The sequence below is a fragment of the Oryctolagus cuniculus genome, chromosome X (assembly GCF_051225735.1).
Source record: "Oryctolagus cuniculus isolate XC-2025 breed Fujian yellow rabbit chromosome X, ASM5122573v1, whole genome shotgun sequence".
NCBI lineage: Eukaryota > Metazoa > Chordata > Mammalia > Lagomorpha > Leporidae > Oryctolagus > Oryctolagus cuniculus.
The window spans coordinates 130,916,560-130,931,021 of record NC_142888.1 but is presented as its reverse complement, the minus strand read 5'-3'; the positions used below and the strand labels follow the sequence as shown (position 1 = coordinate 130,931,021).

The 14,462-nt window shown below is 49.6% G+C and overlaps 1 protein-coding gene across 21 annotated transcripts in view; it reads right to left on the bottom strand.

Moving 5' to 3' along the window:
• Window positions 1–14,462, bottom strand: part of ZNF185 (zinc finger protein 185 with LIM domain) — a 65,949-nt gene that overhangs the window by 26,780 nt on the left and 24,707 nt on the right. For all 21 annotated transcript variants that reach the window (XM_070067411.1, XM_070067413.1, XM_070067417.1 and 18 more), the window contains 6 exons: window positions 11,656–11,742; window positions 8,530–8,628; window positions 7,277–7,375; window positions 5,151–5,246; window positions 4,428–4,505; window positions 360–560 (listed from right to left, as the gene is read on the bottom strand). In XM_070067411.1, coding sequence (XP_069923512.1) covers window positions 360–560; window positions 4,428–4,505; window positions 5,151–5,246; window positions 7,277–7,375; window positions 8,530–8,628; window positions 11,656–11,742 — 660 coding nt within the window. The remainder of the gene's footprint in view (window positions 1–359; window positions 561–4,427; window positions 4,506–5,150; window positions 5,247–7,276; window positions 7,376–8,529; window positions 8,629–11,655; window positions 11,743–14,462) is intronic.

The window sequence follows — 14,462 nt, the reverse complement described above, 5'->3', positions numbered from 1 at the left end:
ACTTTACACACACAAAGAGCCCTCAGCCTACCTGGGATCCTAACCTGAAGTGCACCTGCACACTACAAGAATGTCTTCCCTTCTGCCTCGTGTGTTGGGAATTAGGACAGACACCTCCTCCTATCACTGTCCACCCCAGCTCCTTCAACAACAGGAATCCCATCCACACTGCTCCAGGTTCAGTGAGTCACCACAGCTCACTCACAGGGCAGAAGACCAAGCACCTGTGCATATAATGTGTCAGAATTGGCATGGAGTTAGAGGAAAAATACCTCCCACCTGAGGTGCAACCACTGACAAGAAAAAAAAAAAAAACCCTGGCTCCAACAGGCAGGATTCCAGTGCAGCTTGGCCCTTACCTGCTGGCACAGCCCTCCGGTTCAGGTTCAAGGAGCTTCTCGGGTGCCCTGGGGCTGCCCTGCCGCTCTGGGACGCTGGGATCTGCAGGTTGCTGAGCAGGTGCAGTTGGGTCTCCATGGCCTTCTCTCAGGGCTCCAGGCCTCTCCTGCTGGGCTTCTCCCACCTTGGTGGCCACACTGTTCTCACCACCAGCCACGGCGCTGAGGAAGAATGAACACCCTTATGGAGAGAGTGCCCTGAGACTCGTCCCTGCTCACCCAGAGCACGCCAGCTGGCACCTCCCACAGGCATGGAGGGGTTCACCTCCCGGGTGGTGGGGCTGAGAGCAGCAGACAGGTACGGACCACACACCCTGGGGAGCAGTTCGTGTCCTCTTCAGAGGACCTCAGTATCACTGCTTTCTTCTTGCTGAAAAAAAGAAACAGCCTCTATTTGTAATAAAGGAAGCTCAAGACAAGAGCTGCAGGCAAGTAGATGCGATATCACCCAATAACCAAGGGGAAAACATCCCATTGGTACAGTGCCTCTCCGTTTTGCTTCCATGCTGATAGTACAGATATCAGAAGTGGTATTACCCACCCTACCTGTGCCTGTAACATATACTCTTGAGCCAAACACAGACACCGAAGGCCTAAAGAGCTCATCTCCAAATTCTGGGAGACAGCTGTACCGTGGACTTAATCAGAGTTCTATCCTGCCCCATGTCCTCTGTAGAAGTAAGATAATAGGGGTGTCCTCACCAAATTTTGTGACTAGAGCCATGATTCTCCACAAAGTGCAATTTGAGGTTCACTACAAGTTAGGGACTAATGGACTACTAAGACTTTTTTCATCCTAGCCCTTGGTGCAGGGCTACTATCATTTAGAGATGTAACCCATCTGGGTTATGAAAAGGAAATCATAGTCAAACACCCACAGCAGGCTCACCAGTGTAATATCCTGCCGGTCTTATTCTTAGATGCTAAGTGGTTAGAGACAGGCTAGGTAATCCTGGGAGTAGCCACCACTGAGGTCTTAGAGTTTGGATTAGTTGGTTTCCCTGAAGCCCTTCCTTCTGAATGTAACTGGATTAAAGCTCCAGTACCCCAATGCCGCCACTGCCAATTCCTAACACAACCACATTCTTTACACAAAGCAGAATGTCCCCATTCTACTCCTGTACTATCTCTACTAGACTCTTCCACTGTTTGACAGTGGTTGTCAGCACTGTGAAAATTGCCTAAAGTTTGGCTGCTAGTCGTGCAGAATGAATGCAAGACTGAAAGCCCACATTTGCAATCTAATAAGGAAGAAAACTGCCTGTTTTGGATATGAAGTCTGGTAACAAAAGTTTAGTGCGAAAGAGATGACATACTTTTTTTTATTCCTGCTGGGGTTCTGCATTTAGTTTTAAGGTTTTATAGAACTGGCTTTTGACATTTATACAGCACTTTGTACCAAGAAATGTCCTACATGCTTTATATATGCAAATCCAGTTAAACCTAACAGCAATGCTATATGACAGGAGCCATTAGTTCCACTATTCTACACATGAAGACACTGAGGCAGACAGAAGGTGAGTAACATGCAGAAAGTCACACAGATACTAAGTGGCAGAACTTGGATTTGATTCCAAGCACCCAAGTCCATACTATTAGGGTATTATACCACTTTCCTTTGTATACGCAGGACTAAGTAAGCATTAAAGCAGAATTCGTAACGTTTGGACCAGTTGAAATTAAATTCCTTTATAACCTACGAAAAATAAGGTTCCACTGCTCTGCAGGATTTCAACCCCCCAGTCCCACCCCCACCCTCCACAATCCCTCACCACTGAATCCCAAATCCCAGGCCAGGTCTGCCCAAAGGTTAATCATGGCCAGAGGATCCGGTTGCTCTCCCCACACAACCACACCTCCTGCCCCTGGCCAGTTCTGAAGACCAGTATACAGAGTCCAAGAGGTGTTGGTGCTAAGACCACCTGACAAACTAGAGCCACAGAACTCTCCTTCGACTCCTTAGGGTCACTGTACTCTGCCTTCCTGTAGCCAGGGCCTGGGTGACCGGCAGTTGTCCACGCGCAGTCATCTCAAGGCCAGTGGGGCCATCATTGCCCATTTTGCTGTGAGTCGGGGTGGGGGTGGGGGTGGGCAGGAAAAGCTTAAGAGCCCTCAGGGAGGGGCCGAAATTAGCGGCCAGGATATTTGTGGTCCTGGAGCGCCACCTCGTGGCCGGTATGGGCACGGCTGCAGGAGAAGCCCTGTTGTGGCAGATCTCGTTCTGGACAGCCATTTCGCTTGGCGGAAGGTCGCACTTCCCCAGAGGGCATTGCAGCCCAAGCGCGCGAATGCAGGAAATGGCGGCGTGCGCAGCCGCACTCACGACAGCTGTACGCTGCTTTAGGCGCGTAGGCACTTACGCTTAGAGGCGCACAAACGCCCTACCGCAGCCTCTTAAAGGCGCAGGCGCGTTCAGAGTCCTCCAGTCGGCAAGGACACGCGCAGACGCACACGTTTCCTATCTCCTTAACCTCTTGTATGCCTTTTTTTTTTTTTTCCCAAAAAAAGATCGCGAACCCTCCAGAGCAAGACTACTAACATTTTGAGCTGTGTAATTGTGGGGGCGGGCTGGGGAGGAGGACACATCATGGGATTTTTAGCAGCATCCCTGAACTCTACACTTTAGTAGCCAGCAGTACCTCCCACTTTCCGTTGCGACTACCAAGATCTCCGGATATTGTTAGCTCTCCGGTTAGTGGGGTGGGAAGGTCCAGAAGATGCCCGTGGTTCAAACCCAAACAAATCAGGAAAATTTTTTTAAATACTTCCTGGGTGATTTTTCAAATGTAGCAGGAATCAAGATGCAATGTGATCTCGAGAAACTTTGTATTGAGTTTTGCAAACTTTTAAACACCAGAGGAAAGTAGTTCGGAGCCTGGGCTCTAGAGTTAGCCAGATCTAGACTGCTACCCGCTTTGCTTCTCACAGCACTGCACCCCTGGCTTTCCGTGGTAACCACCTGGAAGTTATGGGTGTGGGATCTTGAGAATAGTCTCCAAAGACTTCCTAAATTAGCTTTCTGTAGTTTCTCTTGAGGTTTTCCAGAGACCCTCTTAATTAGCACTACCACTTGTAAGGCTCTGGATAAGTCATTTAACCTTTTTTGTGCTTCAGTTTCCCCATCTTACCCATCTCACAGGGTTGCTGGGAAGACTGTAAAGCACCTGGCACTGCACATCCCACCCTCCAGCATCTGGTTTAAGTAAAACAAAAGAAAAAACAAACAAAAGACCAGTTGCAATATCTGGAGATGAAAACATGCATTCACTTAAAAAAAGCAATCCCAAATCATAGCATGCTCCCCTTTGGGTTGAAACTTGAAATAAAATGCAGTTTCCTTATCATGCCTGATGAAAGCTCTGTTCCATCTGCATTCTCTTACCAGCTAGCCAGGCTCCAGTAATTCCACACTTTGGAACACACTAAGTACATTCCCACTGCAAGCTTAAGTTTTTGGGTCCTTATCAGCAGCTCCCTTCTCCCTGTTCTCTTTGCTCACTGCCTCGCACTCCACTACCACCATACTCGGTAGCCCTTGTTACTACCAGTCACTCTTTATCTTAGCACCCTGGCTATTTTTTTTTTTTCAGATAAGTCCTTCCCAGGAGGCACAGAGACCTGAGTTCCAGGCCTATGTTCTTCATTCTAATTAGGTATCGACCTTGAGAAGCTGGAAAGTAGCATATGAGATGCTGTGACTAGAGAGCTGTGTGCACAGTACATGCTCAAAAGTTAAACAGCTGTGTCAATCATTGGCAATAAGGTACAAAAGGCCAATCATCCCCTACCCACTTTGGCAAGCCTCTCTTCCATCGCTTCTCCCTAAGGACCTCATCACTGGCCACACTCACCTATGTACAGTGCCCAGGAAACAACAAGTTCTTTTGGGCCCTTTGTTTATCCTACTCCATCTGCTAGGAGGATTCATATTCACCTTTTGAGATTCAGATTAAAAGCCAGCTCTTCATGAAGCCATCCCAAGCCTCTTCCTTGGGTGTAGAAGCTCAGCACTGTGTATTCATGTCTTACCCCTTTGTGTCCTCCAGGTCTGCTGGACTGTCATTCCTTCTATCATCCAGGACAGCAGAAGTCAAAGTAGTACTGGAGCTGAGAGAGGAAGCACACAAGCCCACTCTGTCTCAGACCAAAGGAGGCTGGGGAGCCCAAGGTCTTCACCTGCCTGGCTGCTTTCACACAGGAAAGGGAAGAACTACATCTGCCAGTAAAGTCTGCTCTCTCAGTCCTGGCACAGACATCACTGTGTCTGATAACATCATTTAAGCCTTGGATGTGGCCTTAGCATCTCAGTTCAAGACTAGGCAATACCGCCTGATAAGACTGGAGCCACTGTTCTTCCCAGTTCCCTGCTACATGCTCCTTGCTAGCAGTATCTTTTCCCAAGCTGTGCCTCCCAGTGCCCTCCCCTCTACCACGAGTACAGTCTTCCCCTCCTTTCTTCCCCCTCCCTTGCTGGGCACTGCAGCTTGGTTCTATGTAGATTGGTGCTAGACTGTCTGGGCCAGAAATCTTATCACCTGTCCCTCTTCTCCCACTGCACTGGGTGGGTAGGTCCAGCTCCAGGTCAGGCCCCTTTTAGGCCTCTCAGGCCTCCCTGTCCTGCTGTGACCACATGATATGAAGAAAGCATAGAGCTAAGAAGTGTGAAGGATGTCCTGGAGTGCTGGGGCTGAGGCTGATCCTGAACACTGTCTGACAATGGGATTGCTCACTGGGAAGCTGCCCCGTGCTTACCTCACAGCCAGTGGTCCAGCCTTGCAGGACTGAGAGTTGGCACTATCCACCTCCTGATCCCCTGAGAAAGAGGCAAGGCCAGCAGCTGAGCCCATCCTGTGGAAGGAACCAAATGTAGTCTGGCTTCAGAACTTTGTGTCTCTTCCAAGAGAGTGACTTCAATCCCCAGTAGCTGATGGGGACTGAGGAGCTGCTCAAAGGAATGCTTGGGGCACAATACTACTGAGATGCCATAGGGCAGTGTGGCATAGTGGCTGAGTACATGCTCTTGGCTTTGCTCCCTCCCAGCTCTGTGTCCTTGGACACATTACCTGACCTCTTTGGGACCTTAATTTCATCACTGGTGAACTAGGGAATGTGAGTCATCATAACTATTCCTACAAGAGTAAATGAGTTCAGAGATTGCAAGTACTTTGGATAATACCTGGGCTGTACATACAATAACATGTTCTGGTCTTTACAAGGCCCTTTGGCCAGTGGGAGAAGCAGTGGCCCTTCATAGTCCCTCTGTCTCCACCAAGTTCATACAGACTCAGGGGGAGCTCTCTCAGTCTTCCCAGGGTTAATTTGCCTTCTCTGTCTCTCTATAAAACAGGCAGACTTATGCTCACAGGGCACCCCATCACCTGCACAAGCCTGTACCCTGCACTTGATTTAGACACTCACCAAAGTAAAAATCATAAAAATCTAGATGGGTCTTCAGATTACTTTACCTGTTGTTTAGAGGCAGGCTTGGCTTCACTTTAAGGAAACAGAGTAGAAAGCAAATACTTCTAGCACACCTGGTGGCAGCCCAAGGACCAAATCTCTGGTCCCACAACCCTTCCTTGGACAGGCTCAGAGACAGTGGTCACAGAGGCTGGATTTAGAAGTCAGAGCTCTGGCTCTATGCAGCCACTAAAAACTAGTAAAGTTAGCGAGGGAAGGGGGCTCCTGATGGCCTTGGAGAAGTAGAGGTAGCCAATTAGAATTGAGAAAGGGTAGTGGGCTGGTATCTTGTAGTTGCAGACACCAGCTTTGCCACTCCTCCCTAGTCATCTGCTCTCAACTATAAGGGCTGTAAGCACAATTTGCAGCTAAACAATGTGAACTATCTGCACAGGTAGCCTTGGTGCCCAGAGATGACTCATGCTTGCTTTGGGATTCTTTGGGGATAGCTGGGAAAGTGGCTTTGACTCCACCCAAGTCCAGGTACCCACAGCCTAGCAGAACATGCTTATTTTTTTTTTTTTTGACGGGCAGAGTGGACAGTGAGAGAGAGAGACAGAGAGAAAGGTCTTCCTTTGCCGTTGGTTCACCCTCCAATGGCCGCCGCGGCCGGCGCACCGCGCTGATCCGATGGCAGGAGCCAGGAGCCAGGTGCTTTATCCTGGTCTCCCATGGGGTGCAGGGCCCAAGCACCTGGGCCATCCTCCACTGCACTCCCTGGCCACAGCAGAGAGCTGGCCTGGAAGAGGGGCAACCGGGACAGAATCCGGCGCCCCGACCGGGACTAGAACCCGGTGTGCCGGCGCTGCTAGGCGGAGGATTAGCCTAGTGAGCCGCGGCGCCGGCCAAGAACATGCTTATTATAGCCTAGTTTATCTCACTGGGGCTATTGCTTTTCCCTTGACTGAATCTCAGAGTAGAAGTGGACAGAGAGGGCTGGGGGCAGGAAAAGGAGACTTTGGGGCTTCTGGAAGGGAAAGCAGAAAGCAGGACCAAAGAGCCTCCTAGTTGGTCCTCAGGGCCCAGCCAAAAAGTAAAAAGGTACCAATACCAATTCCTCCATCATTCAGTCATCCATTCATTAGTTTGTCCCTTCACATATTTCGTTTATTGTATCTGCCCAGTGCTAGCTCCTGGGCCTCCAGCTGGGAGTGAAGCCCTGTGCCTGCTCTGGTAGAGCTTAAGAGCCAGTGGCAGTGGGTAGAAGAAGGAACAAGTCTCAAGCCTAAGGAAGCCCAAGAAGCAGTGGAAAGCCCAAGGACAAAGGATTTGGTGGGGGTGAGAGCATGGGCAAAGCAGTAGACAGGAGCCCCAGGAAATGACTAGTGTCCCACCCCCAGCAGCCCAAGTAGTTGGGCAACTTGACCCTGGCTTGTCACCAGAAATATGACTGAATCTACCTCCCCAAGATAGCTCACCCTCCTCTTTCAGAGCTGATATCTGTTCCAGTCAAATCTTCAGGCAAGGACCCCAAGGCTCCAGATCCCATGTTGCCATCACTCAACTGTGCAGTTGGCCTATTTAGGGAAGAGAAGTATTTATTGACTCTGAATGTCCTGAGAGCAGGCATCAATGGGCAGAAACATGGGCCCTTGATTGCCATCCTGCACTGTTGTGACCAGAACTGAGCCAAGCCCAAGTTGACTCTAACAGGAAGTATTTATGTGTTTCTTCCAAATATAATGGACTGCAGCAAGAGTAGAGCTAAATAAAAAAAGAGCAAAATGGAGGAGACCCACACGTTGGGGATCTGATGACCAAGAAAGCAAGGGGCAAGGCACTTGGGGCCACTAATAAGCCACAGAAGTCAGAGACAGGGATCTCTCAGTCCTTCCTTATTCCTGTGGCTCAGAGTCTGACTGCAGGTTCCAGCGTTCCACATCAAGAAGGTCTGTGCCTTCTTTATATATTTTTAAACTTATTTATTTTATTTGAAAGGGAGAGAGAAAGGGGGAAGGGAGAAAGGAGAGGGGAGAGAAAGAAGAGGAGAGGGGAGCAGCGACAGGAGGGGAAGGGAGGGAGCTTCCTTCTCCCTGACGGGTCCACTGGTTCATTCTCCCAATGCCTGCAACATCCTGGGCTGCACCAGGCAGAAGCCAGGATCTCGGAACTCAATCTAGGTCTCTCATGTGGGTGGCAGACACCCAAGTACTTGAGCCATCACCTGCTGCTTTCCCAGGTTGTGCATTAGCAGGAAGCTGAAATCAGGAATGCAGCTAGGGCTCGAACCCAGGTGTGGGTTCTTACTCATTACTGGCTAAGAGATTCCAATTCTTCTCTGGCTTTGCTGTGTCCTGGCCATTGGCAGCACTGTTATGTCCTGGAGTAAAAGTACAATGAGTGTAGCAGATTCAGGTCAATGGAAGAAACCAGTGTGGGGCAAGGGCTGGGGTGGGGGTAGCCTGGCCTAGTATTTGGTTCTGCTCTGCAACTGACTCCTGAATGATCTTGGCATGGGCTTCTGTTCTACAGGCCTCATTAATTCATTCTTTCAACAGATAGGCATTGAAGATTTGCACTACCAGAGGCACTTGGGATTACAGCAGGAACAGGACATTCCTGGTGTCAACTCCAGCCCTTGACCCTGAACCAGTAGCCACAGAAGCCTTTCAGCTGGGTGCATATGGCCCCTGAATTCTGGGGATGACACATGCTCCCTGCACTGACTTACCTCTCAGAGTCTGTGTCAGGGCCCTTGAAGTCCTCCTCACCAGCCAAGTTTCTTTTGAGCTCCCTGGGATGTGGGGTCCTCTTGTCACCTAGAGAGGGCCTACGGAGGAAACAAGCATAAGTTAAGCACACAATAGCCACCCATGCTTAGGCAGGGGCAGTTACATCATCCTCTTATGCCAGCTGACTCTAAGGAGCTTAAAACCTACCATTGACGGATTGGCTCATTTATAAAACCTTATTACGAATGGCTGTTGTTGACTGAAGGGTTCTCATGACTTCACATGCTTTATCTTTCCACACTGAACCCATGACACGGGCACTGTTGTCATCTATGCCCACCAGACAAGCAAAACAGGGAACAGAGAGTGTGAGTGAGAAAGAGCTAGGATTGATTTCCCAGGCAATCTGACTTCAGAGTTCTGGACTATATTCTGTCAGAGTGTACGACTGAGCCTACTGTCCTAGTTCAACCATTTTTCTGTTCTCTTTGAGGTTATGAGGGGGTTCCACGTTCTCCAATACAACAGAAACAGTCATGTCATTATCTCAGCCCACCTCCTTGCCACCTCTCCTTCCTTGTCCCAGTGACACCACTTCCCACCTCCCTGGATGCACATTCTTGGTCCCCTTGCCTTTTCATTCAGCAAGTACTAAGTATGTCTATCAATACCCCCTGCTCCCATGCCCCTTGTCCTCACGAGTGTAGTGGGTTATTGGGCAAAAGCTACAAGGTTAGGGCCGGCACTGTGGCATAGCGGGTGAAGCCGCCACCTGCAGTGCCGCATCCCATATGGGTGCCAGTTCGAGTCCCAGCTGCTCCACTTCCAATCCAGCTCTTTGCTATGGCCTGGGAAAGCAGCAGAAGATGGCCCAAGTCCTTGGGCCACTGCACCCACGTGGGAGACTCGATAGAAGCTCCTGGCTCCTGGCTTTGGATAGGTGCAGCTCCGGCCGTTGCGGCCATCTAGGGAGTAAACCAGCAGATGGAAGACCTCTCTCTCTGCCTCTCCTCTTTCTGTGTAACTCTGACTTTCAAGTAAATAATAAACAAATCTTAAAAAAAAAAAAAAAAAGGTGCAAGGTAGGAGTCAGGTAGGCTGGATGGGCCTGCCTGCTCTCGACCCGGAGCAAGTTAATTAACCATTCAGGCTCTCGGTTTCTTCAGCAGTCACCTGGATCTCTATCTGAGTGCTGCCAGGCTGTCTGGGACACTATGGGGCTTGGTGAATCCTGGCTTTCCTTCTTTCTTCCTTCTTCCACTTGATGCTCCAGTTGAAAAGTATCTGTAGGGTGTTTGCTAGAGGATCTTTTTTTTAAAAAAAATTATTTATTTATTTACTTGAAAGGCAGAGCTACAGAGAAGCACAGGCACAGAGAGAGAAGTCTTCCTTCTGCTGGTTCACTCCCCAAATGGCAGCAATGGATGGAGCTGCGCTGATCTGAAGCCAGGAGCCAGGAGCTTCTTCCGGGTCTCCCACGTGGTGCAGGGACCTAAGGACTTGAGCCATCTTCTACTGCTTTTCCAGGTCACAGCACAGAGCTGGATTGGAAGTGGAGCATCCAAGACTCGAACTGGCGCCCATATGGGATGCTGGCACTGCAGGCAGCAGTTTTACCCACTACGCCATAGCACCAGCCCTCTAGAGGATCTTAATGGGCTGTTGTAGCCTTGCCACCCCAGACAAGGTACAAGAGGCCCGGTGGACTATGGAGGTTGGGGAGACAGCAGAGACCTCTGCTATGACAGAGGCATCCTTGCTTCTGTTTGCATCTCTCAGGATCACTGCTCATTTTTCTGACACTGATCATCTTAGAGAAACCAAGGAAGCAGCTTCCCATGTTGCTTTATTAAAAAATTATACTGGGTGATTCTAGATTATTCCAGCAGCAGACTCTTGCACTCATATTTTGGGGCAATTTTCATGCTTGGGTGCAGAGACTGTAGGGAGCACTGAGCTGCAACCCCTGCTGTCTATGTACCCATAGTCCTTTGGTTAGACAGATCTATGGATAAATGGACGATTGTGAGGTGGAGAAGAAACACAAGGGAGAAAGGTACCTTAGAGGAAAGGGCATTTGAGGTGAGACCAAACAATGCAGAGTGGGTGCACATGGAGGGAGAGTCTAAGACTAGGAGGGGACCAGTTTGTGGAAGTTTCATCTGACAAGGTGGTGAGTTTGGACTGCACAGTGTAGTTAAGTGGGTGAGGAAAATGACATGGTTCTTCACAATGACTCCTGCCTCCCAGGCAGATGCATGGAGGTCAATGTGAGGATGGTACAACAGGAAAAGGCTGCAGACAGCTGGGGAGGTGATGGTGGAGGCCCACACCTAGGGAGGGCAGTAGGGTTAAAAACATCTCTAATAGGAAGTGGGCAGTGGAGAAAGTAGGGCTCAAGAAGGACAGGAAAGGAACCTAGAGATCCCCAGGACTCATCTTGGATGTCACTTCCTCTGCTCAGAGCTCCCCTAGCTTCAGTTCCAGCTTTCCTAGGCTCCAGGCCCAACCTTCAGTCCTAACTCCCTGTTCCCTGCCTAGATCCCAGACTCGATAGCATTGTGAGCCCTTGTTCCCCACTGCCCAGGGCAGCAGATGGGCCTGTCCCACTTTCTGCTGGTCGTGGTCCCCCATCCCTCCTGATCTCCAGAATCGGGCATGGTGGCATTGTTACTGTGGGGTGACCCAAGGATCCAACTCTGTGCCTAGTGGGCCCCATCACATAGGCAGGACAATGTTCCAGTGGCCTCAGGTGGCTCCGGATAACTGCTGTCCCCACCCAGTGCAGGTGGCCAGTCGTGGCTTCAGGAATGAATAGGGCTGAGCTGTCACATCTGGGAGCTCCTGGCATATGGTGCAGTCAACACAGAGGGCTGACCTCACACTCATGTCTGTGTCTGCCTCTCCCTCCCCCATGAGACAATCAGACATTCCAGCCTATGGTGGGTGGTGGCCACCACTAGATCTCCAGGACCAGGCCTGCCTCTCACAGCCCAAGCACTAGCTCCATAACAGAGGCAGAGAACTCAGGTAGCTCATGACTTCCACCCACCTGTTGGCCCTACAATGGCAGAACCAGCCCCCAGGCTGTGGAGGGAGCCAGGACAGCAGCAGGATCCCCATACCTCATGTCTTCCAGGTCTGGGGCCACCAAGCGGAGTCCTGGCCTGGGTGTCATGATCTGCAGGCGGACAGTCTCCTCACCCCTCGAACTGCAGGCCAGAGGAGAAACGCAGGAGGTGCTGGTGAGAAAAGTGTCGTCCTTCCCCATCACCTGCTCCCCCTGACACACACATCATTTTTTTCTCATTTCTTCCTTGGCCTGGAGCCTTCTTGATGTTGCTGAACTCAGACAAAAGTGAGTAAAGAGCTCCTTCACCAGACCCCCAGTCCCAACTTGAACCCAGCCCTGCCTCAGACACATCAAAGAGGCTTCTGGGTAGAAATGGGATCTCCCAACCCTGATGTCCTATCTGTTGCTGTCACCCATGGGATTGTCCCCATATCTATGTATGAGTTCATGGGCTGATGGGGACTCATGGGTATGAGATGCCAAGGAAACCAACAGACCAAATTTGGAGGGGATGTGCCCAGGTGCCCATGAACTGGAGCTTATGGAGAGGGAGACCAACTCAGTCCTCCAAAGAAGGCCACTCAGAACTAAGTCTGATGTACTCTCTGGCCCCACTGCAGGTCCTGACACCAGTCAGGGTTGGCCAAAGCACTGGCAAGGGCTGAAGAGAAAGTAGAGCTCCCACACCAGACCTTCCCAGGTCCATGGAGTGAGGCTTAAGTTCCCCTTCAAAAAACATCCCAATTCACACCATAAGCACTCTCTGCCCTGGTCGGGGGAAGCCATGGTGTTTGACACAATGTGACTGGTGCTTTGAGAAAACCATTCAGCAGTCCCAAGAGGAGGAAGGATTGATGGGGCAAGGGTGAAAGTGGGGAAGCTGGCCTTGGAGTTGACTTTGGTGTGTGGCTCCAACCTAGACCAGGAACCTCTGTTCTTCTACCTCCATCCTGGGAAACACTGCCAGCAACAGGGCCTTTCCCCACCATGAAAGCCAGGAGGGGCTTTCATTCTTCCCATCGTTTCTTGTGATAACGATGATGACATTGGTATTGATTATAATGTCATTTATCACATCATAAAGTCCCTAACCTCTGGTCCTACTATGCCTCATTTAAAGCATGTGGTGCCAGGACAGGCGAGTATGAGTAAGATATCCTGGTTATCTAAGGGAGGCAAATGAACAAATTTTCAAGTCTCTGAGACTCTGCCCAAGCTGGTGCCCCTCCTTTACTTCCTTCTTCTTCCTTTGTCTTCCCCCTGAACAATCCTCTTCTTAGAGACCCAGCTTGAATGGCACCTATTCCAGAGGGGTCTGGAGTTGGGCTGGGTCTTCTCAAAAGCTATAACACATTGAAATCTAAACCCCTGAGTTCTGTGACAGATGTCATCAAAGTAAGACAAAGTCAAATTCAGTAAAGTGGGTGCTCTTCCAGAGACAGGTGTCCTTGCAAGAGGAGATAAATTTGCACACAGACACTCAGAAGAAAGACAGTCATGTGACGACAAAGGTGAGATTGGAGTAATACAGCCACAAGCCACAGTAACACTGAGGATTTTCAGGAACAAAAATAAGAAATGCATGTGATAGATTTTCCCTCAGAGGCTTTGGAGGGACCACAGCCCTGTCAACATCTTGGTCTTGGACTTGCAGATTCTAGAATTGTGAAAGAATAAATACTGCTGCTTTAAGAAACCCAGTTTCTGCTACCTTATTATAGCACCAGAAAACAAATATAAAGAATCTCAGAGAACTTCATGGAGGAGTGTGCATGTAACCTAGCAGTTAACATGCTCGTCTAACATGTCAAAGTGCCTGAGTTCAAGTCCTGGCTCCATCTCCTCACTCCAGCTTACTACCAGTGCAGACCCTGGGAGGCAGTGGTTATGGCTCAAATGAGTGATCCTGGCCCAGCACTGAACAACACAGGCACTTGGGGAGTGAACCAGCAGGTAGGAGCACTTTCTGTCTCTTAAATAAATAAAAAAATTTTTAAAAGACTGAAAGAAAAGATGTCAATCGAAAATGGATATTATGAAAAAAAAACATACATAGGTTTCAAATTTGGGGCACAAAAATAAAATCATCTTCTAATTCCATTTTCCATAAACTTTTTGAAGTTCCCTTGTATTAATTCTAAGAATCCTTCCAGCCTGTCCTTCCCAGTAACCTCTCTTCCAACTCCACCACATCCAAAAGCCTTCAACCATAGTTAAGTGTAGTCTAATTTAAGGTTCTCAGCTGTTCTCAGAGGAACACAGAGGAAAGACAGAACACTGATGTTCATCAGTGATTAACACTGATGAACACTGTGTTCTGAACACAGATCTGGATGTTTTCTGAATCCAGAGGCCCAGAAACACTGATCATCAAACGTCCAATGTGGCCCCAGTCATCTGTGGGAATGCAAGTGATGAAAGAGGGGAGCCTGGGGTAGGAGGGGATGCCTTCTATTCACTGCTCTTAGTCGCATTTCCCTAAAATACCAGTAGATGGCAATATTGGTCTCTCCTTGCATTTGAAGAACGGCCTGCAACAAAGCAAGCCTATAACCAGGAAGGCCCCACGATATCAGTGCCTAGGACAGTGCCAAGTACCTGCTATGCATTACCCTACTTAGTATTCAGGACAGCCTTGCAAAGTGGTTGTTACTGTTCACCCTACTTTACACAGAAAGACTAAGAGACTGCTCAAGATCACACAGCCAGTATAGGGCAAAGCCAGGATTTTGTCTGACGTCAGAAGCTGTGGTCTTAGTCATGGCTCCCCAGCTACCATAAAGCCAGCCTGCAAGCCGAGGGCCTGGCCAAGGACCAGGACCCAGGAGGCCCTTCCCTGGTCTTATGAGGCAGAGAACT